Source organism: Hyalella azteca, unplaced genomic scaffold (assembly GCF_000764305.2).
Source record: "Hyalella azteca isolate HAZT.00-mixed unplaced genomic scaffold, Hazt_2.0.2 contig9088, whole genome shotgun sequence".
In the NCBI taxonomy this organism is placed as follows: Eukaryota; Metazoa; Arthropoda; class Malacostraca; order Amphipoda; family Hyalellidae; genus Hyalella; species Hyalella azteca.
Window position 1 is genome coordinate 12,194 of NW_025939167.1, and position 27,831 is coordinate 40,024.

General features: G+C 40.4%; 2 protein-coding genes across 2 annotated transcripts in view; both read right to left on the reverse strand.

Annotated features, from left to right (window-relative positions):
* Positions 1-1,489: 1,489 nt before the first annotated feature.
* On the reverse strand, positions 1,490-4,124 carry LOC108680252 (leucine-rich repeat extensin-like protein 2). Its single transcript, XM_018169039.2, has 2 exons — positions 4,005-4,124; positions 1,490-3,866 (listed from the first exon to the last, which is right to left on the reverse strand). The coding sequence occupies exons 1-2, from the start codon at positions 4,120-4,122 to the stop codon at positions 2,815-2,817; spliced, it is 1,170 nt and encodes a 389-aa protein (XP_018024528.2). The 5' UTR covers positions 4,123-4,124; the 3' UTR covers positions 1,490-2,814.
* Positions 4,125-5,605: 1,481 nt separating this feature from the next.
* Positions 5,606-27,831, reverse strand: part of LOC108680253 (extracellular sulfatase SULF-1 homolog) — a 28,046-nt gene continuing 5,820 nt past the window's right edge. Inside the window, exons 10-20 of the mRNA XM_047881894.1 lie at positions 27,045-27,512; positions 26,653-26,801; positions 26,142-26,247; positions 25,710-26,007; positions 25,187-25,229; positions 24,626-24,909; positions 23,753-24,329; positions 23,196-23,274; positions 21,659-21,870; positions 21,010-21,285; positions 5,606-5,874 (exon numbers count right to left, since the gene is read on the reverse strand). Of these exons, the coding sequence (XP_047737850.1) occupies positions 5,606-5,874; positions 21,010-21,285; positions 21,659-21,870; positions 23,196-23,274; positions 23,753-24,329; positions 24,626-24,909; positions 25,187-25,229; positions 25,710-26,007; positions 26,142-26,247; positions 26,653-26,801; positions 27,045-27,512 (2,761 nt within the window). The remainder of the gene's footprint in view (positions 5,875-21,009; positions 21,286-21,658; positions 21,871-23,195; positions 23,275-23,752; positions 24,330-24,625; positions 24,910-25,186; positions 25,230-25,709; positions 26,008-26,141; positions 26,248-26,652; positions 26,802-27,044; positions 27,513-27,831) is intronic.

Here is a 27,831-nt window from a genome sequence, read left to right on the forward strand (position 1 = left end):
ATATTTCCGAAGTGAGGACAGATTTTTTGAAAACGAACGTAAAGTCCCACAGTGTAATAGTCACGACAGCGAGAACTGACAGTGTAAGTAAAGTGATGTAGATGCTATCAGCGGAGTTGTGGAAGTTGCCCACCTGGAAGGCACCTCTGATGTAACCGAGCTCTATTCTGCTGGTGTGCCGCCAGTTCCACGCCACGATCCTCTCGAATGTGAGGTAGACCTCGTAAAAAATGTCAGTTTGGCGGTCACGAAATGCCAAACTGAATTGGATAAATCGCAATTCTGGGTGCATGAATCCATCCCGCACTTGTTCGTGCATGCAATCTACGATTTCCGAGAAACAACGCTCATAGAGAGAACTGTTGTGCGTGAACTTGGGCACGATTAGCACGTGGCCGGCAGATGGATAAGAGCACGTAAAACACCGTGCACTTGATACCCGGGTTTCTTCGCTGTCTTCTTTAAAGGACATCTTGAGGACCCCTCCATTGCAGTGTGTCAGTCTCCATGTTGGAAGCTCGCTCATATCTCGACTGATCTGCCGTTCAACTGCGATGTCATCAAAGAGGATAGGAAGAAGGCACTGAAACTCAGATTTTGGATTGCATTTCCTCGTATTTACGTTGATAAAGCGGATGAAAAGAGGACCTATTGCGTCCGACATTTTCGAGCTCCACTGCTGCACGAAAACGCTATAAAGATTAGCTAGCAAATTAGTATTTTTCATTTCTTCCGCCGCGTTGTCCAGCAGCATGTTGTTCTGCACGGCGAATCGTAACAATTGTTCCGTTGTACGGTCCTCGAAAAAAAGGATAATGAAGCACATCTGCAATAGGAAAAGTCCATGTAGAATAACGCTGATTCTCTGCTGACTTCTTTCAAAGCTCCATCGTCCCGGCATCCGCTGCCTCCGATTCCTGAGAACATTTTCAATATTTTCCGCCATTACTTCGAAGAGTTACGTTGGTATAATGGGAGAAAGACCCAAGAATTGGGCGTACTTTTGTTTAGCTGGCGGTATATAGAATACTTGTGGGAGTCATGACCAGAAGAAAATTGTTTCGAATTTGTTCAGTTTTTATGTTTAGGACGAGAGACTTTTTTGCCTTTAAGCTGCATTCTATATACTGTTATGATAAAACTGGCTTACTTTATTGTACGATGAAAATTTTAAAAATAATGATCTGTAATTTCCGGTTAAAGTAAATCTTGTAGTTGAAAAAGTTTCGCCCATCATAGAATTAGTCGAAAGAATAGTCATTAAATAATACCGAGGTAATATCATTATGATAACCTCGATATGATTACTTCATATCGATCAATTTCATTTTTTTATTATTAAACTTTATTGTTATTTATATGCAATCAAAAACCAAAATCAATACCAACTGCAAACAAGTTTTTCAAACAAGGCTAAAACCATTCAAAAATGAAGGTTAAATATACACTGAGCCGTGTGTTCTGATGGTGTGTGAAGAACAACTCAATGAACGAACAGTTCCCTTTATTTGAGAACATTTAGAACATCAGTCTCGTGTATTCGAGAACATGGAGAACACCTCATGAACATGCCACAGAATATGAGGTGGAACATGTAACGTCTCATTTACCGCTAAGACAAACCTGCTTTTTATATTGACGGCTCTCAAGGCTTTAAATATAAAGTTTTAACAAAAAATCTGGCGACACATACAACTGACATAGTACAATAGTCAAAGTAGAGATATTATCCTAATTTGAGTTATGTGTGTAAATTCATCAAAGATTTTTGCTTTCTCTATTGCAAGAGGCCATTTAATAGTAACACATAAGTCCTAATATTAAAAGATATATATAAACAAATGCCTGAGCAATAACCGCTTCATAGGGCTAATTAAGTTGTGGCTCGCAGGATTATATTTGGCAGGATTATTTTTTACGTCTTCTAGTGCTAGGATATTTAGTATATAGTATATTCAATATTTTGCTGGACAATCCGTATTGATTTTACTTTTTCTAGCGCTAGGAAACTCAAGCCGCTGAACTATCCAAGATCCACCACAACCTCTACGGTCAGCCTGAGCAGTACATTCAAATACCTTAATATCGCACTCTGAAAAATCAATGGTTCATTTTGTCCATATAGCGACAAGGACGTACCGCTGATACGACTTTTTGTAGGCTATTATGGGTCAGGATGACACACCCACACACGGGCCAAAATAAAAAGAGCATCACTTTTTTGGACAAATTCTCACATATTTCTCTTTGTGTACTATAAAGACGCATTATGTAATGTGCATAGCGCATTAAATTTGACCTGATATCTAATAATGACCAACACCAAGCTTTGTCATGAACTATACGGCCGCATAATTTAAAAAAAAAATTATTGAGGATAAGTTCCACTGACCATATTGCACGAACTTATCAATATAAATTAAAATTCTTTAGAATAATTCTTAAAATAATCAAATGAGCGTTACATGTTGGGCTCTCAGACGCGGTACCTTAAATTAAAACATTGGACGCGTTACATTAATTAAATTCGATCTCACTGCGTATGCAGCGTTGACAGGCGGAACCTTCCTACGTAAACCTGATAGTTATTGTTTACATTCACATGAATAATTTTAGTAGAGATTCTAGGAAGATGTGTTCTAATTTTAACTTGCTCTTAACTCGGAATAAAGTATCTTAAATATACATCAATTCGAGTACATTTTTACCACAAAGGCTCAGCCGTTTGAACAAATCCAAGTTACTTTAATTAATGCATTGGAAAACAGTTAACCATTATGGTTGGATTTATCCTGAGTAAATCCCGGTTACCAATTACAAAATAAAGAGCAGCATGAGAGTTAGCAAAATGCCGATAACGACGACGCCGAGGATAATCCACGTCACGCACATGCCGCCCCTGCAGCAGAAGGGCTTCACCACTTTCCCATCGTCGGAGCCCACGCCTGCTGCAGCAGCGGCTTTGCTGGCCAGCAACGCCTTCGGGAGCGTCGCGCCTTTGTCGTTGCCCCCCCGAACTGGGAGAACCTCTGGGGTGCCGCCCTCGCCGATCACTACAGGTCTGGGACGGGCCATGGGGGGCAGCAGTTGTGCTGGGATTCCTAGGGGCGCCCCTGGCGCTGCAGGTCCCATGATGGTGGACCCCACGAGACTACGAGCGTCGTGCATGATCGGGGGAGGAGGCATGGGGAGTGTGCCGTAGATTGTAGGGGGAGGGGACATCATACGCATGTCGTAGATTGACGCAGCTCGACGTGGGTGCCCAAGTGTAGCGTATCCTGGGTGTATCATGGGGGGCATGGACATAGGGGGACCAGGAGGCATGATGCCGTGGTGGACAGGACACGGTTCACCGTCGTACGTCGCCGCGACAAGAGCGGGCACTGATTTGGCAGACTTCAGGGTCCCTTGCTGGTAAGGGGGCACTACAGACGGGGCATATCCTGCCCGAGATGGAGGATATCCAGGATAATATCCTGTGGAGTATCCGTAAGCAGGATGAGCAGCGGGATGACCTTGGGGAGGGGGCGGCTGGTCGCTTTCATCCTCACTGGATGAAGAGGAAATCGTGGATGTAGCTGTGCCTGAGTGTCGCGAGTCGTGTGGCTGTCGAGCGGACGGGTGGTGTGGTGGGGGAGAGAAGTGGTCAGTGGGGGACATGTCGCGTGAGTGAGGATAATCCCTAGGAGGATAATCCCCTCTGGAGGCACTGTAATCTCTGGGGGGATAGTGCGAGGGAGGAGGTTGGGGGCCGTATGCGGGCAGCATCCCCTGGGAGGAATCCCTCTGTGTGACCCAGCTCTTGTCGGTGCGGTGACTCAGGCGGTCGCTGTTAGACGGCGGCCCCATGCGCCCACTGTCGACTCCTGCCAGGAAAACAATTTCTTGTTATTGCTATTGAACAGGAAAATAATTATTTGTTATCTGCGAATAATTGTCAATGAAACCAAAGTAAAATGGTCCACACCCCCGCCCAGTACCTGGCCCGTATCCCCGCCCAGTACCTGGTCTATATCCCCGCCCTGTACCNTATCGGTCCTGGTAGCCGGACTGGTGGTAGTTGAGGTCGCGGTGCTGCCACGCCATCGGCGTCCTGGGGTCGCCGCTGCGTCCGTTCGCCATCTCCTGTAAGGGATGTCATTATCATTAATAAATGATTAATTATTAAACTAATTTCATCAATTACACATTTCAGATACGATTAACGTTTCCCGTATCAGTAAGCGAACAACGTAAGAAAATGGCTTTGATTGATGAATGAATTTATAGTTAGGTGTAAGTGGAATTAAAATGGCATTAAACGATAAAATGAAATTAAGGAATTTATTTTAAAAGCTTTTATTGCTTTATTTTGTTGGGAAAAAAATAATTTCAAACTGTTAAAACCGCAAAATTGACGGTCATATTATATATATCCAAACGAAAATGAGGAGTATCCATTTGTAATGAAGAGTAGTTCATTTGCTTTTAGTACCAAATCATTTTGGCAATATTCAGTAGGCAAACAAGTTTTACATCAAGCCACTGCCATAAACTATATATAAGAAGCATACATTTTGAGAGTCGAGAACATAATTATCTCATGAGCGCTGATCGAGGAAGATCAATTGTTATCTTATCACTATGTTCTTGGAATAAAAAGAACTCGTTTTTGTGCCTGATAAACTGAAATCGAACGCCAGTTTACAGCTCGCTTTGAAGACCAAACTTTTTCACTTTCCATTGAAACATATTTTACATGTATTATTCTTCAAGCGCGGGTATCAAAGAATTTCAATGATAATATGGATGCTGAGGGAAGTTTGTCTTATGGATAAAAAAAAAAACAAGGAATAAAATTGTAGACCACAGAAAAAACGCGACGACTGAAGACCGGCAGCAGTTTTAAATTTCAACGTATTTTTGCGAAACATTCTTCAAATGCGGTTATAACTAATTTCAATTTTACTATGGATCATGAACAAAACATCTCTCATAAACACAAGCAAAAAATAAACTATAATAAAATTGTATGAAAAACGGTACTACTGAAGACCGGCGGCGGCAGCGGCAGTAGACCGCGCGGACCGTTAGAAGCCAGCGACCTTCATAGCGCGGCTACGAAACCGGCAGGTTCTTCCTGCCACCTCTACAGCTGGTGACCTGCAACCTGCTGCGTGCCTGCAGCTGGCGACCTGCAACCTGCTGTGTGCGGTTCTTCATTTTTACCGACCTGCACTGCTTCATTCTGAATAGCATGCATTGCTTCCTGCACATTTTTCCATTTGTATATTGAATGCCATTTGTTCGACCAGCTCAGTGAACTCCAGCGGCTCGCAGTGTTTATAGACTCGTTTGGCCCTGAGCGCAGTCACAATTTCTCTCAATTCGCGTCACGCCATTCGAGTGCTCTAACAATTCACAGTTCATTGTCCGGTACACGCTTCATTTCATTAATTTGAAAAGTTACAGGAAATTCGATTTAGATGCAAAAAATTATTGATGCCCTCTTTAAACTGAAATCTAACTAAAAGCTAAAAATTACCGACGAGATAACTTGGCCAATCGCGAGTGTCTTCGACATACCGAAACTTAAGATTACATGTAAAATCATCAGATCAACGATTCAATAAAAGGCTGTCAGAAGTGAGGTCTCAGGAGCGTTGGGTCTGAAACGCCCGTAGCCCAACCATGAATATCCAGAGGCCCAATCAGTCCCGAAAAATTCGTGGTCTAATCCTGCAGAGACCGTGTCCCATATCCTGCAGAGACCGCAGCCCATATCCCTGAAGAATTCGTGGTCTAATCCTGCAGAGACCGTGTCCCATATCCTGCAGAGACCGCGGCCCATATCCCTGAAGAATTCGTGGTTAGTGTTTATAGACTCGTTTGGCCCTGAGCGCAGTCACAATTTCTCTCAATTCGCGTCACGCCATTCGAGTGCTCTAACAATTCACAGTTCATTGTCCGGTACACGCTTCATTTCATTAATTTGAAAAGTTACAGGAAATTCGATTTAGATGCAAAAAATTATTGATGCCCTCTTTAAACTGAAATCTAACTAAAAGCTAAAAATTACCGACGAGATAACTTGGCCAATCGCGAGTGTCTTCGACATACCGAAACTTAAGATTACATGTAAAATCATCAGATCAACGATTCAATAAAAGGCTGTCAGAAGTGAGGTCTCAGGAGCGTTGGGTCTGAAACGCCCGTAGCCCAACCATGAATATCCAGAGGCCCAATCAGTCCCGAAGAATTCGTGGTCTAATCCTGCAGAGACCGTGTCCCATATCCTGCAGAGACCGTGTCCCATATCCTGCAGAGACCGCGGCCCATATCGCTGAAGAGTTCGTGATCTAATCCTGCGGAGACCGTGGCCCGTATCCTGCGGAGACCGTGGCCCGTATCCTGAATATCCAGAGGCCCAATCAGTCCCGAGGAGTTCGTGGTCTAATCCTACAGAGACCGCGGCCCGTATCCTGCCTAGCGCGTGGGCTAACAGGATCGCTCGGGGCCGAGGCGCTTGACTGACGCATTCCGATACAACGGTTCCCTGCGCCCGCACCTCAGCTACGCGGGCCCCGCCTCCTGCTAGGGCCCAAACGCAGCCAAATATCTGTAATAGCTTCCGATATTCCAGCGAACCGAATATTCTAACTGTCTAAACGAGAGCAAAATTTTGTCCAATTGAAAAAAATTGCCTAACGAAAGTAACTGTGAAAGCAATACTTTGATTAAATTCTCGTTCAGAATTTTAATGCTTAGAAGAGCTCAGATTTAATTTACTCGCAGGCTTCCAGCATAAAAAGTGAGAGTATCCAAATTAGTGACGTGGAGCGTAGATATGAACATAAAATAAGGTAAAAAGTTAAGTTTGAGATCAGTTTTCAGTCTTGCTTTTGATATTCAAAAATTAAAGAAAGAACAAAATGTGATACAATTATAAATCAGATGGAAACGCTGAAACCTGAATAATTCTTATAAATAATAAATGGCATGTTTATTGGATTAATATATCACCTACACGGCGACTGACTGAAATAGAAGGGCTGTCATTCGATTCATTTAGTCAATGAATGAGTCACATCCTTCAAATAATGACACATTTTCTGCATGTAGCACTTCTTCGCCTTTTCGACTGGCTAAACATACACAAGGTCGAAAAATTCATCGCTTTTTGGACATATATTTCTAATTTTTCTGAGTGTACAGCGTGGCCTACTAAGCTGAGCCCGAGACGCAGCTCAGGTAGACGAGGCGATCGCAGGTGCGCTCGGAGGAGAGGGGGAGGAGGAGGGAGAGGGGAAAGAGAGGGGGAAAAGAGGAAGGGAGATAAAGGGAGGAGGGGGAAAAGAGAGGGGAGGAAGAGCAGGAGGAGGGAGGAAAAGGAGGGAAATAAAGGCAAAAAGAGAGGGGAGGGAGAGGAGTGGGATAAGGAGCTAAGGACTTAAAGGGAAGAAGAGGAGGAATAAGAGAGGGGAGGAGGATGAGGAGGGAGATAAAGGGAGGAAAGATGGAGGAGATGAAGAAGAGGAATGAGACAACTCGCACTGTACTGAGACACTTGACAGCCTCTGCCAGCGCCGGACAGTTGGCGGCAAAATCTCGCGCTGGAATTTGTTGCGAGTGAAGCGAGTGCGAAACAAAGGCCGACGCTACCACGACTTTGGCTTAAATAATTAATTTAATTTACAAAGAGTAATTTACAACAGTTAAGTAAACAGTGAGAAATAAACGACGAAGTTATTGGCAATATACAAACATATTAAAAGTTTCACTAACAATCGCATGAATCAATACTATAGATATTTTTCATTCTATTAGTTCTTTAAGTTCAATCTCTACATAAATTTAAACAAACTAAACTATAAACACAACCGAGGCACTTTACCTTTAAGGCTATACAGCATCGAGATGAGTATGTACATTTATACAGATATTTCCAGTCTCATCATTTTTCATTAACCGATATTACCATAACGTGCAACGAAACGCAATATCTAACAAATGAAAGCCAAGTAAATTATGCCTATCTTTGCCGTTATAATACAGACTAATGCAGTGCAGTTTGCCGTTATAATACAGAGTAATGCAGTGCAGTTTGTAGCCTCTGCCAGCGGGGGACAGTCGGCGGCAAAATCTCGCGCTAGAATTTGTTACGAGTGAAGCGATTGCGAAACAATTAAAGGTCGACGCTACCACTACTTTGGCTGAAATAATTAATTGAAGGTACAAATAGTAATTCGCAACAGTTAAGTAAAATATTAGAAATAACCGAGAACATGCGCATTAACCGACGAAGTTTTTGCCAGTTATTGGCAGTACAAGCATATTAAAAGTCGGAAACAATCGCATGAATCAATACTTTAGATATTATTCCTTCTTTTCGTTAATTAAGTTCAATTTCTACATTAATTTATTGAAATCAAACTAGAACTAAACTAACCTTGAACTAAACTAAAATAACAACCACGTCACATTACCTTTAAGCCTATAAAACATCGAGATACAGTACCTATGTACATTTCTACAGATATTTCCAGTCTCATCATTTTTCATTAACCGATTGTAACATGACATGCCACGAAACGCAATATCTAACAAATGAAAGCAAAGTAAAGTGTGCAGATCTTTGCCGTATTAATACAGAGTGATGCAGTGCAGTTTGTCGTTATAATACAGAGTAATGCAGTGCAGTTTGTCGTTATAATACAGAGTAATGCAGTGCAGTTTGTCTGGCATTTCAATGCGCTATTTCTTTCAAATTGTTACCTTATTAGAACGGCAAAATTTCATATACGGAATACAAAATCGACGAGAAAAGGAATTTGCCATGCACAGCGTGGATATAAAGATTTAGGACTATCTTAAATTTAGTGACCTATACTCACAGCACGGAAGTATCACTGACAAGTCATTTTGCGGGGCCAAACAAGAATGAACCACGCAAGAGCAAGAAGTGCTGTTGTATACTGGTAATGTCTCACTCATTTTATACGAGGGTAGAGGAGAGCACACTTGCTCTCTTCTTTTAATCAATATTTAATTATCATTCTCGCATTGTCAACAAAAGCTTCAATGGTCGTGATTATGCGCACCTAACCAAGAACCAGAGAACCATTTTTCGAAATTTCAATAAATTCAGCATTTCAAAGCTACTAATCTGCAACAAGATGGTCCAAAAGTTCAAAACGTAAATTTAGGCAGACACTTCACAGCATTTTGATGTAACGGCCTGTAGTAACCATGAGTTGTCACGTGGAAGCGTTGTCAGCTCTGACGTGCTTATATCAGTCAAAGAACAAATTAATAACATTTTTCCAAGTTTTCTATAAAATTAGCTGGTACTTCTGGATTTGCTATATTCATGCAGAATATAACTTCATTTTCAAGGAAACATAGCACACTATCCTACTGTCATTACTTAGCAGTGGTTATGAATATAACTAACTGATTACATATTCTACAAAAAGTTATTATTGAAGTTATTTGGAGTATTACTATAGTTTCAAATAACTGACTTATGATCAGAAAAAAGGTTGCAGCCCGAACCCGCAAGCCGGTATTTTCAAACCGGCTTTTTTCATATTTTCATGTAAGTAACCGATTAAGGAAACCCCACCAAACACCTGTTGGAAAATATCCCAGCTACAACTCAGCGAGATAACGGAAAAGCGATCATAACTTCATTGCAAAACGATGATGATGAATTAACTATAGCAATCACGATCATTATATCATTACAAACGCTCGCATCTGTCGAGAGAAGCGACCGCTCCTATATAACGCGCGTCACGAGAAGCAGATGGCGATGAAGGAGTAGCTGAAGTGATATTGATGGGAGATCATGAATTACGAATTATATTTAGAGTTAGAAATATAATACAATAGCATTAGGGGAAAACAGATGAGAAAATATAACAATAATTATTGAAAGTAAGGCATAAACAGACACACATCGGAACTCTGCATGGAGTACGAAGTCTGTGCTGCTTTTCGTGTCAAGACTTCGCAGCGTGATGAGCTATACGAAGGCATAATTACTTTTTAGTTGTACATAGCGCACGTCTGTACAATACATATTTGTAATTGCAAGCAGCAGTTATACAGACATACATATATACACAGCACATTATACACTGTATATCACAGGTTACTGTCCTCGGCGCAAGCCTGTAAATAAGCGAGCCTGCCAAGCAAGTAGTGTTCACTGCTATCAATTTACATTAGCCGGGAGAGTTAAACTAGTTAAACTATATATTATAGTTTAACATAGAAAGGCGACGATATGGCTTAACATAGTCCGGCTAAGATATCGTTTACCATAGCCAGGATAGAAATAGTTCAATACAGATATAGGGATATAATTGAAAATCTGATTAAATGTGCATGTACGTTTAGTTATTTAATTATAATTGAAGAGAGGAAAACAATCCTAAACTTGCAATAGTTCAGCAACCGAACCCTGATAACATCAAGCCACCTGCACCAGAGCGAACGGCGAGATCATCACCATCAGTTCTTCCTGCCTCAGCAATCAGTGGTTGAAGGCAGACGAAAGCTGTTGAAGTTTTTACCAAAAACAAACGTAATCTCAACCACAAGAAAAATAACACAGCAGCTGAACGAAGCAATAGCGGGACGAACGCGTCGAACCTTCGCCTCTCCCTTGCTGCTTCGTGGTGGCAGCGGCAGACAAAAATGAAGGAAAGTGTCGGGAGATGCTACAAGAAAAGGCTAGGTAGAAAGTGAGATTATATATATATATATACACACGTTGATTGGTGTGGAAATTAAGTATGGGTATCAGTATCAGGAATAAAACTCAATGATATTACGAATGCATTTAAATATAGTGCGAGCTCGACGAAATTGATATTCGAGAGTACCTACGAGTGAATCAGACAAGATTAGGAATATTAAGCAGCATGAATAAAACACAATTTTTCACTTTATTATTTCAAGAAAGACAGCTTAAAAATTGCTAAAATTTTACGAAAGGTAGACTTAAATCTTGGTATGAATTGACTCTTATCCAATCTTGCACTGTGATTTTCTCATCAAATCTTGCACTTCAGCATTTTCAATCAACACAAGGCGACTTAATTGCAGTCAAATCAAAGTCACTAGAACTTCTACTTTAACATAAATTAGTTAATTAATTAAGGGCGTAATTATTTAATTAACTATAGCCGACGTCGCTTAAAGCCGACGCCTCCTATAGCCGACGTCGCTTAAAGCTCAACTAATTTGGGCACAAATCAGGTTAGATTTTTCCAGGCATACTCATAGATAGCTCATTTTACGTGTCTTTAAGCCGGTCTACAAACTAAGCGCTCTGATAATAATTGTGTGCATCATCCTTTTTGAGCAAATGGATTCAACTGGTCCGACTCCCCACACAGAACTTTACAATGCACCGCACTGCATGCACCTTGCAATAAAAAGCGAGGGCGACACCTCAGGAATGAAGGCAGAACTTCTCGCAACAAAAAACCCTAGCGCCCCAAGGGCCTTTGGGAGAGACATGGCTAGCGTAACGGTAAAGGGCGGAGGTGGTACGACACTTCGCAGGATAGTAGTGCCTCATTTTGAACGGAACTGCTGGTGAAACATGATTATTCTTCCTAATATCATACACGACTGCAAAAATGATTATTTTTTCCTAATATCATCCACGACGCTTAATTACAAGGAGCGGTCCCAGTACACGTAGCAGCCCAAGTGTACGTAGCGGCCAATATCTTGTCTGTTATTGGTGGTTCCATTTTGAAAAGCCGTGCAGCGATTGACTGACGAAGTTAAAAACTTGAAACTGTTTTTGATAGTGCCAGCACACAGCCCCAGGAACACAGCATACGTCAGCACAGCATGTCAACCCCAGCAACACAGCATGTCAGCCCCAGCACCACAGCATGTCAACCCCAGCACCACAGCATGTCAGACGCAGCAACACAGCATGTCAGCCCCAGCATCACAGCATGTCAGCCCCAGCACCACAGCATGTCAGACGCAGCAACACAGCATGTCAGCCCCAGCACCACAGCATGNGGGGGATAGGGCAATTGTAAGCGGGGGATAGGGCAATTGTAAGCGTGACATGGACCATGACCAATAATAGGAAATTAATTTCTTTCCGGAGTTCTAATGACAGGAGTTGAAGGCCGAGGAAGGAAGCATTCGAGTGAGTGGCGTGGAGGATGAATATTTGGTGGATTAATGCCTTCAATACCAGGTGGATGACTGATTGGTGGGTGAACGCCTCTAACATCAGGTGGATGAACGCCTTTGGCGCCATGCAGATGAATGGCTTGATGAATGAACGCTTTGAGCGTTCGGTGGATGAATAGCTTGGTGTTTGAACGCTTTCAGCGTCAGGTGTGTGAATGAATGTCTTGATGAGTGAACGCTTTGAGCACCCCAAAGTAATTGCAATAAATCTCACAGCTGGAGTGAATGCTCAGCTAACGGCATCAAAATACGAGGAATTGGATAGCTACAATTAACAAGGAGAGCTCTGGAGGAATAACAACGGCGACTAAAACAAACTAGAAACTGAGGCTTAAATCTATCAACAAGAACGTGGAAATTTCTGTTTAAATAAATTAGCCGAGCAAGAGAACCATCTCATTTATTTGTTCGTAAAGCAGTCGTCAGGCGCCACTTTTGTTACCAATGATGAAGTTAAAGCAACAAAATACACAACAGGAACAATGGACGCGTGAATAACGGAATACATTTTCTCAAGAANATGAAAAGCTCGGTGTTTGAACGCTTTCAGCGTCTAGAAGGAGCTTTAATTGAATAACAACGGCGACTAAAACAAACTAGAAACTGAGGCTTAAATCTATCATCAAGAACGTGGAAATTTCTGTTAAATAAATTAGCCGAGCAAGAGCTCCATCTCATTCATTTGTTCGTAGAGCAGTCGTCAGGCGCCACTTTTGTTACCAATGATGAAGTTAAAGCAACAAAATACACAACAGGAACAATAGACGCGTGAATAACGGAATACATTTTCTCAAGAAGCAAAGCAAAGGTGAAGGCCAAGCAATTGAGTTCTGCCTTCTTCGTGGCTTCTCGAACCCGAAGGCTGTAAAGTCAACAAGTAAATAAATAACACGTACGTCACTCTAAAATACATAAATGAATCTTTGTATAAATTATTTTATTTGGTACATACTTCATTCTAAATGATATACAAGTCATCCTGAATAGCCAAGAAACTCAATTATTTAAACCACATAAAAAAAATTGACGATAGAAGTACGAGATAACGAAAAAAATAAATCGTTTATTAAAAACTTGCTACATAAATATATAATTCAGCGCTTGCTTCTACTCTTCACATTTTTTCCGCACTGTTTTTTTTTGTGGCAAATGTGACACAATTTGATTTTCTTTGTACGGAGAATGAAACTATCCACTGAAAAAATTTTCATCCACCGAATCATACATTAGCCTCATTTCACAAGGTGCAGAGTAGCCTTTCCCAGTTACCGAAAACAATTATACCAATCAAAACAATAATTTTTCATGGCCTAACTTAATTTAAAGTTAATTCATGAAGAAGCAGAGGTTTATACCAGTCAAAACAATCATTTTTCATGGCCTAAATTAATTAAAAGTAAATTCGTGAGGAAGCAGAAGTCCGCATAGAGCAGCGGCCGACATGGTTCACGTCGGCCGTGACGTCGGAAAAGATCGCAACTGCAGATGGAAGCTTGCGAGGCGAACCTGCTCCACTGATCTCATTTTAGCGTCCGTGATGAGACTGGTAATGATAAGGCTATGGCTGGACGGTAGTAACTTGACATGACCATGCGTGAGAGACAGCAGCAACATCACCATACTTGACCATGCGTGAGAGACAGCAGCAACATCACCCGACGCGTGAGAGACAGCAGCAACATCACCCGACATGACCATGCGTGAGAGACAGCAGCAACATCACGCGACATGACCAAGCGTGAGAGACAGCAGCAACATCACCCGACATGACCATGCGTGAGAGACAGCAGCAACATCACCCAACATGGCGGATGTTCTCATAGCTTCTCACTGAGCAGACTAGTTCGCTGAGAATCTAGGACACTGTGTCATGTCAAAACAATTTGTCCAATCCGTCAGTTGGAGATTTTTTACGTGCTCTGACTTCGTTCAAGTATATAACTGAATTAAGATAGGGATGAAACATTATACGGGACAAAATAAAAGAATGTTAGTAGAAATCAATCGACTTTCAACGCTTTCCCAACATACATAAACAATGTAGACACAAACACAACCTTCATGTCAGGGTAGATTGAAAATTTCACTTACAAACGATCGAACTAAAAGTTTCGCATGAGATGCGTTTCATTTTGAAACGTTTTCTACAACTGGGAAATTTCATGCGTTTCATCAATTATCATCATCATGTCAAAATCAATTATAAAAATATGGACATCATTTTCCTCGATATGTTACATAGGGTACCTATAGTAAGAACTTTGCCTTCGCAGCTCGCGAGGCAAAATTCACTCTGCCTGTGAAATTTGTCTCATCAAAAGACGTGAATAAAGTATAAATTTAGTAGCGGACCACTGAATATTATATATTATATTCAAGCAATTTGGAAACACGGTGTATCAGCTGGTATAGGAATATGTTTCCTGCTGAAATGAATCTTCTATACATAAGAAAGTATGAATTTGTAAACGTGTTTGTGGGTTGTACACATGACGCCATAATAAATATACAGAGGCTATTAATTGAAGTAATATAATAATATAATATATTATAATCTCTGTATATTAATAATTTTATAATAATATACAGAAACTATTGATTGGATGGCTAATCCAGAATACCTGCCCATTGATATTGCCAAGACCTGAAATTGTATTTTACATTTTTTGTAGTAAAATCAACAAGCAAGAACAAAAAATCGCAAAACGGCCGAATGGAAGGTTAATTTGTAAAAATTCATTCAATTTCTAATTTCCAGTATTTGAATTCATATAATGAAAGTGATAAAGGAAAATTTCCTGCACATTTTACAATGGGAGTTACAATGTAGTTTTATGTGAAATGTTGGTTTGAATGAGCCTTTCTTTAACTTGCTGTTATGTAGGAGTAAATGTTTTTCTTTTTTGTCCGTTAAGAAAACATGTTTTTCTAATTTTTATTTGTTTTATTTCATTGTTTTTAGTTTTGTAACCACAAGAAAACGTGGTTTTTAAAAATGTTTTTTTTTATTATATTTATTGTCTACTTTTTAGTTTAGCAATTTTAGCAATTGAAATCATTTTCCAGGGTTGGCAAGACTGGAAGTTTGACAAAAAAAACTCGATTCCCAAACTGTGAATTTTTAGGGTTTTTTGTAATTTTTTTCATTTTTTTTTCACATTATTTTTTCTGATGATCAAATCTTGAATTGTTAGGCAGCATAAGCATGCATGCCAAATTTCAAGTTTCTGGGATCTTCAGAAGTGATCTAAATTAAGATATAAATTTTTGTTGACAGACAGACAGACACGACGTGAAAAATGTGGTAAAAAAACGTGGTAATAAGTCAGAGTTACTGGAGTCGCTCATAAATAACCGAGACCAAAGTAAATGCACTTAAGCTCTTACTTTAAAACATCAAATTACTGTGCCAGCCTTTATCTTATCTCTGTACATAAATATACGAGGAACAGCTGGCGTTTAGTGACCACTATCAAATAACGCCGCCCTGATTGAAACCGTTTTCTAATTATCCTTTAATTTAAAAAATTGAAAGAAATATTATCCATCCGAGGCTAGAATCTTTGATTCCATTGACGATGAAACGGTAAAAGAAATTGGATACATTCAAGCACAGCCACGGTAACTGATGCTAACGCTGCGCCAGCTGCACGGAGCTGTGAATAGAAATTAAACTTTATTTTGAAAGAACCTGTACACCACAAAATGAATTATACTGCAATAAATTGGATAAAACGCTGTACTATTATACGTGGCGTGGGGAAGTTAAGGTGCATATATTTTCTTATAAGAAACACGTTAGTATATCACGTTCCGGTGGCTGGCTGCATGTGAGGGCAACGTACAGTTATCGTACAAGTAGCCAGCCATGCGCGCACGTAGCATAGCGGGAGGAAATGTAGCGCACGCTACATGTTTCGTCTTCTAAACATCAAATGAATAAATCAATGAAAGAAAGAGGGAATTGTAAATTTGTAGACGAACAATTCAACATCCAAATGTCCGCTAAAAATCATGTAGCGGTAAGAAATGATGCGTATACAACGAATTCCGTCTTCGCAAGCAGAAAATGATTAATGAATAAAAAAATTGAAAATTTGTAATAAATTTGTGATGATGTTAGGTTCAATTGATTGATAAAAAGTTTTTATATTTATTCAAAACAGTTTAGAATCGCGATCATAACTAGGTAGACTATTAAGCTACAGAGAGACTATTGAGAGGAGAGGAACTTCGCTCTGTCCTGCCGAGACAAATAAATGACACAAATAAATACCGTACACTTCGAAATGAACAATACAGAAAGATAATTCAATAATCCAAAATACAATTCATAGACACTTATTGAAGAGCACTAATCCATATTCACGCGTACCTGAGACTATAGCGTACTGCAGCCTATAATAGCTCAGAAGTGGCTGGTGGTAAGTTGCTGACCACACATCCCTTATGCTGGGTCCGAAAACATCAGGCTCAACATTAAAATGTGAATATAAATACAATAATAACTCTAAATAGTAAAACAAATTAATCAATAAACGGATAAAGACAATACATAACCGGACGGGAGCAACGAACTCGCTGCATTTATCGCTCGTATACCAAGTAAATTAAGTAAAGTAAGATAAATAAGGCTGAGCTCGCAATAACTGCTGTAATGGAGAACCTAGGAAATTGTAAAAAGTCATTCGTGAAGTAAGAAAAGAATATGGAATTTGATTCTTCGAATACATAAAATTAGAAAAAGTACCAACTCACAAAAAACGCGCATTTGACGTTAATGCCGCAGCATATAATTGAAACACTTATAGTACAGAGATATCCTAACGAGTAATCTGAGAGATCATATTATTGTGTAATAACTTGATAATCAATTCTCATCTAAATAAATACCATGACTCCATTGCTGTCTAAAATCGCATCCGTGCAGTTGTAGGGAAACTTCAATTATTGACGCGATTTGGTGGTCCGATCGAACTATATGCGGCTAGCGATCCTGCACTCTATTATACCGCAGGACAAAGTGCACAGCTTGCGCGCTATAATTATTATAGCAGTGCAACACCAGAACCTGGATCACACTTATTGATAGTGAGGGTATAAGTAAAGCATTTCTAATGATAGAGATGCTAGAGCGTAGCAAAAAAATAAAAAAAGGGAAACAATTGATTCAAATACAAAATATTCTGGTTAGAATGTGAATTAGTCGCCAGTAAATGAATAGAATATGCGTCCTATCTTTGAAATTCTTCCTAATAATAAACGCTAAAAATGTAGTACTTTGAATGATAGAGCTTTCAGAAAGAGATTTATAAAATCGGTCATCAGTTAAATATCTGCATCTTGTTTCAATTTTTGATCAGGCTTAGTACAGGAATTTACTGGAGAGATCAACTCGTTTACAATCTGGTGTAGGTACATTGGTAGCCAACTGAGACGGATGGAAAATGTATGAAAAGTTGACAATGCAAGGGAAAAAAATGAAATGCAAATGCAAGGAGGAAATGCAGAAAAATGCAAGGAGGTTACATTTGCTAAATGAGCCTCATACATAATTGTTGGATACAGGCCTGTAACCAGTGTTATTTTTAAATAATGCAAGAGTAAACAAAAGGCAGCATTATGCATTGAGCCATTCAACCAAGTTGATAATTCCCACCAATTTTCACCCATTTCCACCCAGGCTGGGTGCCGCAGTACCGCCATGAGGAGGCATATGCAACCTTTTCTTAAATATTTCACCGCCGAGCTACCCAAAAACATATTTTAAAACTAATTAAATTTGAAAATAACTACGACTATGGCGAATAGAATATGTAGAACCAAGTTAACATTTTAAATGATCTGAATTTCAAGAAGTCCCACATGGCGTAAATTAAAAAACCGGGAAATTTGAATTATGATAGAACTTATAAAGACTGAGGCATACATATGAATTTTCCAGTATCAACATCGTCATACGCACCAATAAAAATAGCCGATTACAGACGTAGAAGGTGCGTGACAATCATCCCTGCGCGTTCGTCGTATCGTTCACACCGGTAGAGACTTTCGCGCACGCCGGCGTATCACGCACGTCGACAGTGCGCAACCCGCAGCGCATTTTTGTGGCTCCAATAACCCGAAGAAAATAGTTTCTTGTGCGCGCTTTCTTTTGCTAGCCTCGAGATGTCGTTTTATGAGCGTTTCGTGCTGAAAATCTCTGATAGCCTCGCCACAGAGCGACGTGGTGAGGTATGCATTCTCATTAAGGAAAAATTTTTAGGCAAGGTTGAAGATGAAGAGCAGATTCCAGTGACAGAATATGTTATGAAGATTAGGCAGAGATTGAGAGAATATTTGGAGGTTGCCAACGACAACGAGACCAACGAGAAATCCAAACAAAAAGTATATTATGATCGGCGTAGTAGAGTCAGGAAATTCAAAATAGGGGATAAAGTTTTACTATTGTTGCCTACTTCTTCTAATAAATTATTGGCAGAGTGGAAGGGACCTTACGAAATTGTTAGGAAACTTAATAAAGTAGATTATGTCGTAAAGTTAGGAGATAGAGAGAAAGTGTACCATGTTAATATGTTGAAAATTTTTAGAGAAAGAAATAATTGTGTTAATTACGTGTCAATCAATGGGCAGGCTGAAGCTAAATTGTTGGACGATATCGCTGCAATTCCGGTCCGTGAAGTTGAGAGAGAACCGGTGTACAATTATGCAGACAATCTTCTGAGCAAACAGAAGGAAACGTTTAACCATATGCTTAACGGGCATGGCAATGTGTTCAAAAATATTCCTGGCAGAACTAACCTGATTCAATATGACATTAAGGTTGATCCTAATGTGAAACCGATTGCCCAACGTCCGTATAAAATTCCCTTTCATTTGCGTGACCAAGTTAAGGAAGAAATTGATATGTGGTTGCGAAATGGCATTATCAAACCGTCTTGTAGTCCATGGGCTTCACCTGTTGTCACTGTAATTAATAAGGATAAAAGTTTACGCATCTGTGTTGACTACAGGAAACTTGACAAACATGTAATGGTCGATCCATATCCAATGCCCAACTTAGATTCTGTTATAAACAAATTAGGGAAAGCGCGGTACATAACCAAGTTAGATTTAACCAAAGCATTCTTTCAGATTCCATTAACCGAAAGTGCATCAAAGTATACTTCATTTGTTTTGGATTGTGGACAGTATGAATTTTGTGTTGTACCATTTGGCATTAAATTTGCTAGTGCTGTGTGTAATAGAATTATACGAGGATTAATTGGAGACTTGAAATTCGTAGATTCATTTGTAGATGACATTGTAATTTTCAGCGAGACCTTTGAAGAACATGTTCAACAAGTAGACTTAGTCTTATCAAAATTTTCTGATGCTGGGTTAACGATTAATTTAAGCAAATGTTTGTTTGGAGCAGCCCAAACTAAATTTCTAGGATTCATTGTTGGAGCAGGCAAGGTATCTTCCGATCCTTCTAAACTTGAAGCTGTAAGTAAATTTCCAAAACCTAGAAACAAGAAAGATATGCGTTCATTTCTAGGATTAGTACAATTTTGTCATAGATTTGTGCCTAAACTTTCTGTTATGTGTGCACCATTATTTGACACGCTGCGTAAATGTTGTCCTGATGTTATCCATTGGACTTCAGAAAACGTAAATTGTTTCGAGGAAGTTAAGCAGGCGGTGATGGAATCAACTGTCTTGTCGATACCAAATCCGGAAGGAAAATTTATTTTGCAAACTGATGCTTGTGATATAGGAATTTCAGCTGTTCTGTTACAAAGCGTTGACGAGATCGAAACACCAATATGCTTTTTCAGTAGGAAACTGAGAGAAAACGAGGAAAAATTTGCCATTATTGAGAAAGAATGTTTAGCAATCTTGGTAGGAATAAATAAATTTAGGGATTATTTGTATGGAGCGCCATTTTTGATAAGAACAGACCATGCACCACTTCAATGGTTGAATGAAAACCAAAACGTTTCCAGCAGAAGGATGCGTTGGGCATTATCACTGCAGCCTTACGACTTCGAAATTGCTTACATCAAAGGGAAAGACAATGTTTTAGCAGACGTACTATCCAGATATCCTATCAGTTCAAATTGAATTGAACTTTTGAGAAAAGAGGGATGTGTAGGGATCTTAGCTGAATATTCAGGTGTACTTTGGGAAACAGATGGAGAATAAGAACCATAGTAACTAATGTGTGGGACGTAGAATAAGTTAAGGTGTTGACGATCCCGTAGCAGTGTAAGAATTCAGAGCTGACTTGTTGTGGGACCAAAGCAAGGACTAGTTTAGTGAATTCAGACAACTGCAGAGGTATGTGTAACTGTCGATATTTATCAATATTGTATTTATTTGGTGCGTTGATATTATGTGAGATATCTGGTAGGGAATTACCCGACTAATTGTAACTTCGATTTTGTTCATGTAGGGAGAAGTCAACCCGGATAGAAGATCACAAGAGGCTATCAAGAAGATTCAAGTGTTGTGCATATATAATTTGTTACTGTGATGTGAGAAACCTCTACTATGCTGTGCCCTAGCATATGAAAGAAGAGAGTTCTGTACCATATTACGATACCCATGTTCGCGTTAACTTGTTCGATTTCTTAATTTAAGTGTTCACTTTTCATTAATATTAAATTAATTGTGTTAACTCGAGATCATTATTTAACCTCGGCACGAAAGATCATTACATTAGGTAATGATATTACAACTTAACACTTGTATTACGTCGTAGTAGGTGATGAGGTACTCACCGGAGGTCATAGTAGGTGATCAGGTACTCACCGATGTTGAGATCATAGTAGGTGATGACGTACTCACCGATATTGAGGTCATAGTAGGTGATGAGGCACTCACCGATGTTGAGGTCATAGTAGGTGATGAGGCACTCACCGATGTTGAGGTCATAGTAGGTAATGAGGCACTCACCGATGTTGAGGTCATAGTAGGTGATGAGGCCGGTGATGAACTCGCAATAAAGCGTGTTGTGCGTGGCGTTGATGGTGCGCACGCACCAGTACGTGTTGTTCGCTGAGTTCAGACACGCACAGAACGGTCCACCTACACACACAAGGGTCAACCTCAGCGCGAAATTTGGTGGAAAAATGATTAGGTTCCGCAAATATCATTACTAGGTGACCTTCAACGCGTAAATCGCTGAAATGTAAGATTAAGTTCAGCACATATTCTTACAGCAAACTAGGTAATGTTCATGGTAGAACTAGTGATCCTGTTAGGTAGAATGTAGCTATGTTACATTCTACATAGAAATTGAGTTGCATTCTACACCAAACTAAACTAAATTCTACACCGAAATTGAGTAGTATTCTACACCAAACTAAACTGCATTCTACACCAAAATTGAGCTGCATTCTACACCAAACTAAACTACATTCTACAGCATTTAGTTAAAGTTTCATCACTAATAACATACTGTCCCAAAAAGGCGCAGTTTTCCAGTGGTTGTTGTCGTGAAGATAACAGTTCTGGCGGCTGAGGTTACAAGGACGTTCCTTGAGCTGGCGACGTTGTTTACGTTTCTTATCGCGACGTGCCTGACGTCGAGCTGTCCTTAGCTCCCGTAGACGTTGACGTTCAGCGATACGTCGCTGCTTCTGCTCCTGCTGGTGATGTTGTAGCGCCGCTCTGTGAGAATATATTACTTGAGAAAATTATTTTATAAAATAAAAGAATTAAATAATATCGCCCTATGAAGATACGTCTCGTGACAAATAATTTAATGTTAATGAAGATTACAGATAAAAAGCGCCGCTCTGTGTAAATATGTTATTAAAATATTTTATAAAAAAGAACAATAAAACAACATCGCCCTACAAAAATACGTCTCTTGACAAATAATTTAATGTTAATGAAGATTACAGATATAAAGCGCCGCCTCAAAAAACTATATTTCTTAAAAAAACAAATTTAATGACATTAAATAGAACAGTTAGATAACATCACCCTGGAAAATATATTTCTTGCAAAATAACTTAATGTTCCTAAAGATTCCTAGTAAAGACCGCTTCCGGTAAAAGTACATATCTTAAAAAAATATGTAAAGTTGTATATGTAAACACTAGGTACATATCATGAAAATAAATGAGAATATGAACAAAAATTTAATGATACTTGAGATTAGTTATATAGCTGCTTTTTTGACCTTGCATGAAAATGCTGTCGGTCCTCAACTCGATCCTCAGATGAAATATTTGTTCACAGATATTTTTTTGATAAATTTCTTACTCGGTTGCCTAGCCTGATTCTCATCTTATAGTTTAGCATTAATGAATTGAAGTTATTCAGTGCCACAATACTGAACATTGATATCTACTCTTATTTTATTCTTACAGATGCAATATCAATAACATACCAGGAAAATAATCTATTGTAATCAGGATAGCGCGCTAAAACAAAACGATTTTTCAAACACAGGAAATCGGAAATCCAAAGAACCCAGGAAATGGCTAAACATGCCTAAAGAACCTAGAACCACCCAGAACCACATTGAAGAACCAATAATTGACCAGAACAACTCCAAAGAACCTAGAACCATCCAAAACCACCTAGAAGAACCTAAAACAGCCCATAACCACATAGAAAAACCTAGAACCACCCAGAACCACCTAGAAGAACCTAAAACAGCCCAGAACCACATGAAGAACCTAAAACAGCCCAGAACCACCTAGAAGAACCTAAAACAGCCCAGAACAACCTAGAAGAACCTAAAACCGCCCAGAACCACCTAGAAGAACCTAAAACAGCCCAGAACCCCATAGAAGAACCTAAAACAGCACAGAACCACCTAGAAGAACCTAAAACAGCACAGAACCACCTAGAAGAACCGAAAACAGCCCAGAACCACCTAGAAGAACCTAAAACAGCCCAGAACCACATAGAACCACCCAGAACCACCTAGAAGAACCTAGAACGATCCAGAACCACCTAGAACCCCCCAGAACCACACGCACTTCTTGTTGCACCAGCAGACAGAACGCCTGCCGGGGACGTACACGGCCACTCTGCTGCCCTTGTTGCCGGTGTAGCCCCCTGGCCGGAGATGAATAAACAATTAATACTTAAACACACAAGCTTATAGTTTTATTACATTTTTAAATAAATGTTATCAATATATCATTATATTGTTCCGTACACGGCCACCCTGACCCCTGTATCCACCGGGCGGGAGGTTTATACACAATTTAATAATAAGAAAACAAGGTTATAGTCCTCTTATATATGGTAATATATTGGATTAATATATCATTGCATTATTTGCTGTCCAAATGATAGACTTGGATCTAAGGAATATTTTTACCTGGAACTTTCATCCTAAGAAATAATTTTGAAGAGCCATAGCAAATTTCTTATTCCCATAGCATATAATAGGTATATAATTACACAAACAGTTACTGTTAAACAGCAATTAATAATCATTCAATCCTGCAGTTTATTTACCAGCACTTGAGAAAGTTGCTTACAATATATAATGCAATCATTTTATCATTACAAAATAAAATGCAATCACCTGTATATGTAAAATGATTGGGGTCAACCACACTGCGATTAACTGCCTCCAAGCTGAGGTCATCAATAACCTCCCCACCATCACCATCATCACCACCATCATCATCATCATCTTCAGCAGCACCAAAATATTCACCACCACCTTCCTCATCGTCACCACGCAGCACGATTCTATAATGCTCTTCGTGTATGCGGTTGTTGCTACCGTGACTGATGCCAGGTCCGATACCGGGATTAGTACTGGGTCCGATACCGGAACTGATACCGGATCCAGACTCTGGCACGGTGGGCGCTTGCAAGAAATTCCTTCGACTTCCTCCATGTCCTCTCCTGCGAACTTTACTCGACTCGTTATTCAATTCGAAGTTGTTACCACCAAGAACATTGAAGTTGCCATTAAATTCATTGTAGTTGCCATTAAATTCATTGAAGTTGCCATTTAATTCATTGAAGTTACCGCCATTAAATTCATTTTGTTTGCCATTGGTATCAGAAATTGAATTTCTGCCAAAATCTGCAGCGTTGTCATGGCGTTGACCAGCCCGAGGTCTGGCCTCTCGCAGGTGTTGTCTGATGCTCTGCAAATAAAATAAATGTACTCAGATCTTATATCCCACATTAATAGTCACTATGGCAATATTGTTTAATATTTCCACCCTATAATAAAGAAAGATGCATGATATTACATAGATAATTTTAAATAAAAGACAAAAGACGCTTTCCTTCATGAAGTGCTTTTTTCTTCTAGAGACGATTTTCTTCAATGAAGCCCATTAGGAAATGATTGATTATTGAAATATCAAAAACATTTTCCTCCAATAAGCTGACAAAAAAATACCTTTGTATCAAAGAATAATATAATAACTAATCTCACCTTGAGAACTTTCATTTGCTGAGCCAGTCTCTGGATCTCTTCGTCGATGGCGTGTTTGCTGCTCTGCCACTCGTCGCGGCTGTGGTAAACCTGCGACGTGTTGTACAGCGGGCGGTAAGCCAGGGTCGTGTGGTACCCTAGTGTTGTGTGGTGCCTCCCTGTCATGTGGTGCCTCTCCGTCGTGTGGTGCCTCTCTGTTGTGTGGTACCCTAGGGCTGTGTGGTACATTTCCGTCGTAGTGTACGTATCCGATGGGCTGTACATCTCCGTGGGACGGAGCGTATCTGTGCCAGTTAGAAATGGATACATGAAACCATAGCACGAATACAGGTTTTACAGTACCTATTTATCCAAATGGTATTTAATTTAATTTAATAATTCGATAGCATAACCTGGGCTTCTATATAACCCTGATAGCAAAAACAAATTTGCACTGCAAAAAAAATCATCAAAATGAAAAGTGAACAGATAATTTAGGTTTTGTATGATACTCACTCCACTCACCCTGGCCGGGGTAATGAAAATACTCACCCCAATCACCTGTTAATAATCACAACTCACCCTGAGTGGAAGTAGTCGCGACGCTGCCGTTGTCGTTCGCGTCCTGGAATAAAGTGATTTATTTAATGCTCGTTTGGTCCATGTATGGGTCAACTTGACTCAGTTTGGCCTGAGAAGGGCATATTAGAACCATGCACACGAAGTTAATAACCATGCACAGAAAGTAGTGTCTCTATTTGGAACTTGACCTCTACATTTTTCTGAGAGTTGGACACGCGCTGGTCTCAGCTGGGAATCTAAAATTTCATGGACAGATTCCTCAAGAAAATACACGTATACAAATAAAAAATTAATGCTTCGTATTGCTAGAGTTCCTAAACATAAAAATAAAATTTCAAATCTGAATAAAACATCTGGAAGAAAATGTGCATTTATTCTACAAAGCTACAACTCTCAGATGGTAATAACTATTCTACTATTAGCCATCTCGTACTGAGCGGATAGGATAAACCAGCACATGGCATTTTTCAAGGGAAGTAAAGTAATAATTTCGTAGAATAAAAGTAATGGAAAGAAGCTCCACCTTGAGGTCATGTATCTGATGGAAGAGGTCGTGTATTTGACGATCAATATCCTTGAGCTCCTCCTCCTCGATATAAGCCAGCACCGAGTCCTGCGACCTCACAGGACTCCCTGTGCGGACCTCCTCTTCTGAGAGCACCACTCCTGACACCGCCTCCTCCTCGTCTGTGAGGACATCGCCGTCGTCGTCGAATATGTCCTCGTCGGTGAGGCCATCAGTTGGTTCGTTGAGGACACCGTCCAAGTCCAAGTCCTCGTCATCGTTATGGTCCCCGGCAGGCAGAACGCTCCGTGAGACTCTGCAAGAAGGCGAGCAAGATAATTTTTGATTGCATGAAACATTAGTCGAGGTTTTAATGAAGATTTTTTTGCTAATTCACTCAAAATTATAAGAGGTCTCATGCAACATGGCGCCTCCTGCTGCAGGAGTTACCTGCTCCTGCGCCTAGCCTCCTGCTGCAGGAGGTTCTCCAGGGCCACCTCGCGGCTGTCAACGTCAACGAACGCCTTCAAGAAGCGCGGGCTGAGCTCACTCATGTCTGCACATGTGGTAGAAATTAAGAAAAAAATTAACCATACTAACCCACTCAAAAAATAATAAACTACACAAAATTGCGACAACTCGCACAACAGAAATATATAATGCAATCGCCCACTTCTGGGCAATGACCCACTTTTGTGCAATGACCCACTTTTGAGCAATGACCCACTTTTGAGCAATGACCCACTTTTGAGCAATGACCCACTTATGAGCAATGACCCACTTTTGAGCAATGACCCACTATTGAGCAATGACCCACTTTTGAGCAATGACCTATTTCTGAGCAATGACCCACTTTTGAGCAATGACCCATTTCTGAGCAATGACCCACTTTTGAGCAATGACCCACTTTTGGGCAATGACCCACTTCTGAGAAATTACCCACTTTTGAGCTATGACCCACTTCTAGACACATGCCGCCTGAGGAAGTTTCGCTGCCGCCGTCGCTCCTGGGAGTCCAGACGTACGAGGTATCCCATGCCCAGCTCTGGCCCGCACACGCAGTTCGTGCGTCGAAACTGTACGTGCGTACGACACTTCTTCAGGCGCCATCTGTGGGAAATTTATTTTCATTTGTTATGTAATTAAGTTTATTAGTTTACATAGCATTTTTCTCATTTAGAAGTTTATATGAGTGATAAATAAGTTGATCGTTACGTGCTTCGGCACGCAAACGCAAATAGGTACAGGATGAATATAGTTTGCTGGATGATCATAGTTCGCTTGAAAGAATATTGTTTCTTAGATAATAGTAGGCCTGTATGATAATAGTTGGTCTGGATGACTGGCACTCGCCTGCGGCCGTCGTGGTGACAGCGCCATTTCTTGCCAGGGACGCAGGGCGCCCGCAGGTCAGGGTTACGGCACACCACCTCCAGGTGCTCGTGCTTGCTCGTGTACAGGGGCACTAGTGACCCCTCTGGGGGAGCAAAAGGCTCCTCTGGGGAGTCTAGTTCACCCATAGAAATGTCGGGGTCAGAGACGTCCCACTCAGCGGGTGATACGGGTGAAAATGAACCCGAGAAATTGGAGGAAAAGTCGGGAGGAGAGAAGCTCGAGGAGTTAGTATTGGATAAAAGTTGGGGGATAGAGTAAGAAGATATGGAGGAAGGGGACAAAGTCGGGGACAAAGAAGGGGACTTGTGCCGTGTTGATAATCGCGTGCTGTTGATACGCGCCTCGCGGTCCAACAGTCTGTTGATTTGTTGGTAGCGCTTTTGGGCCTTCATTTCCAGGACCTCTTCATCGCGGTGACGGCCCGAGCTGTTAAATATTATTGTATTATTTATTATTTTACCTTCAAAAAATATATTTACTGTATTATTCTGTGAACGATGAACATCGTTCACTAATATTCCTTATTCGATTGATGCGATCATTTGTTCTCATATGCATTTTTGTTCATTCTGGCGAAATTATTTTATTACGTCTGGCGAAGCTGCGCCAGTGACATGTGAGTCAGACCTACAGCAGTTGGAACTGTCTAGTACTAGGTCAGGTCTGAGCGTCTGTGCGTCAGGTAGTCAGTCGTGTCCCGCCAGCCCTTCAGTGAGGTTCATACCTGAACCCGCTCAGCTCTGTT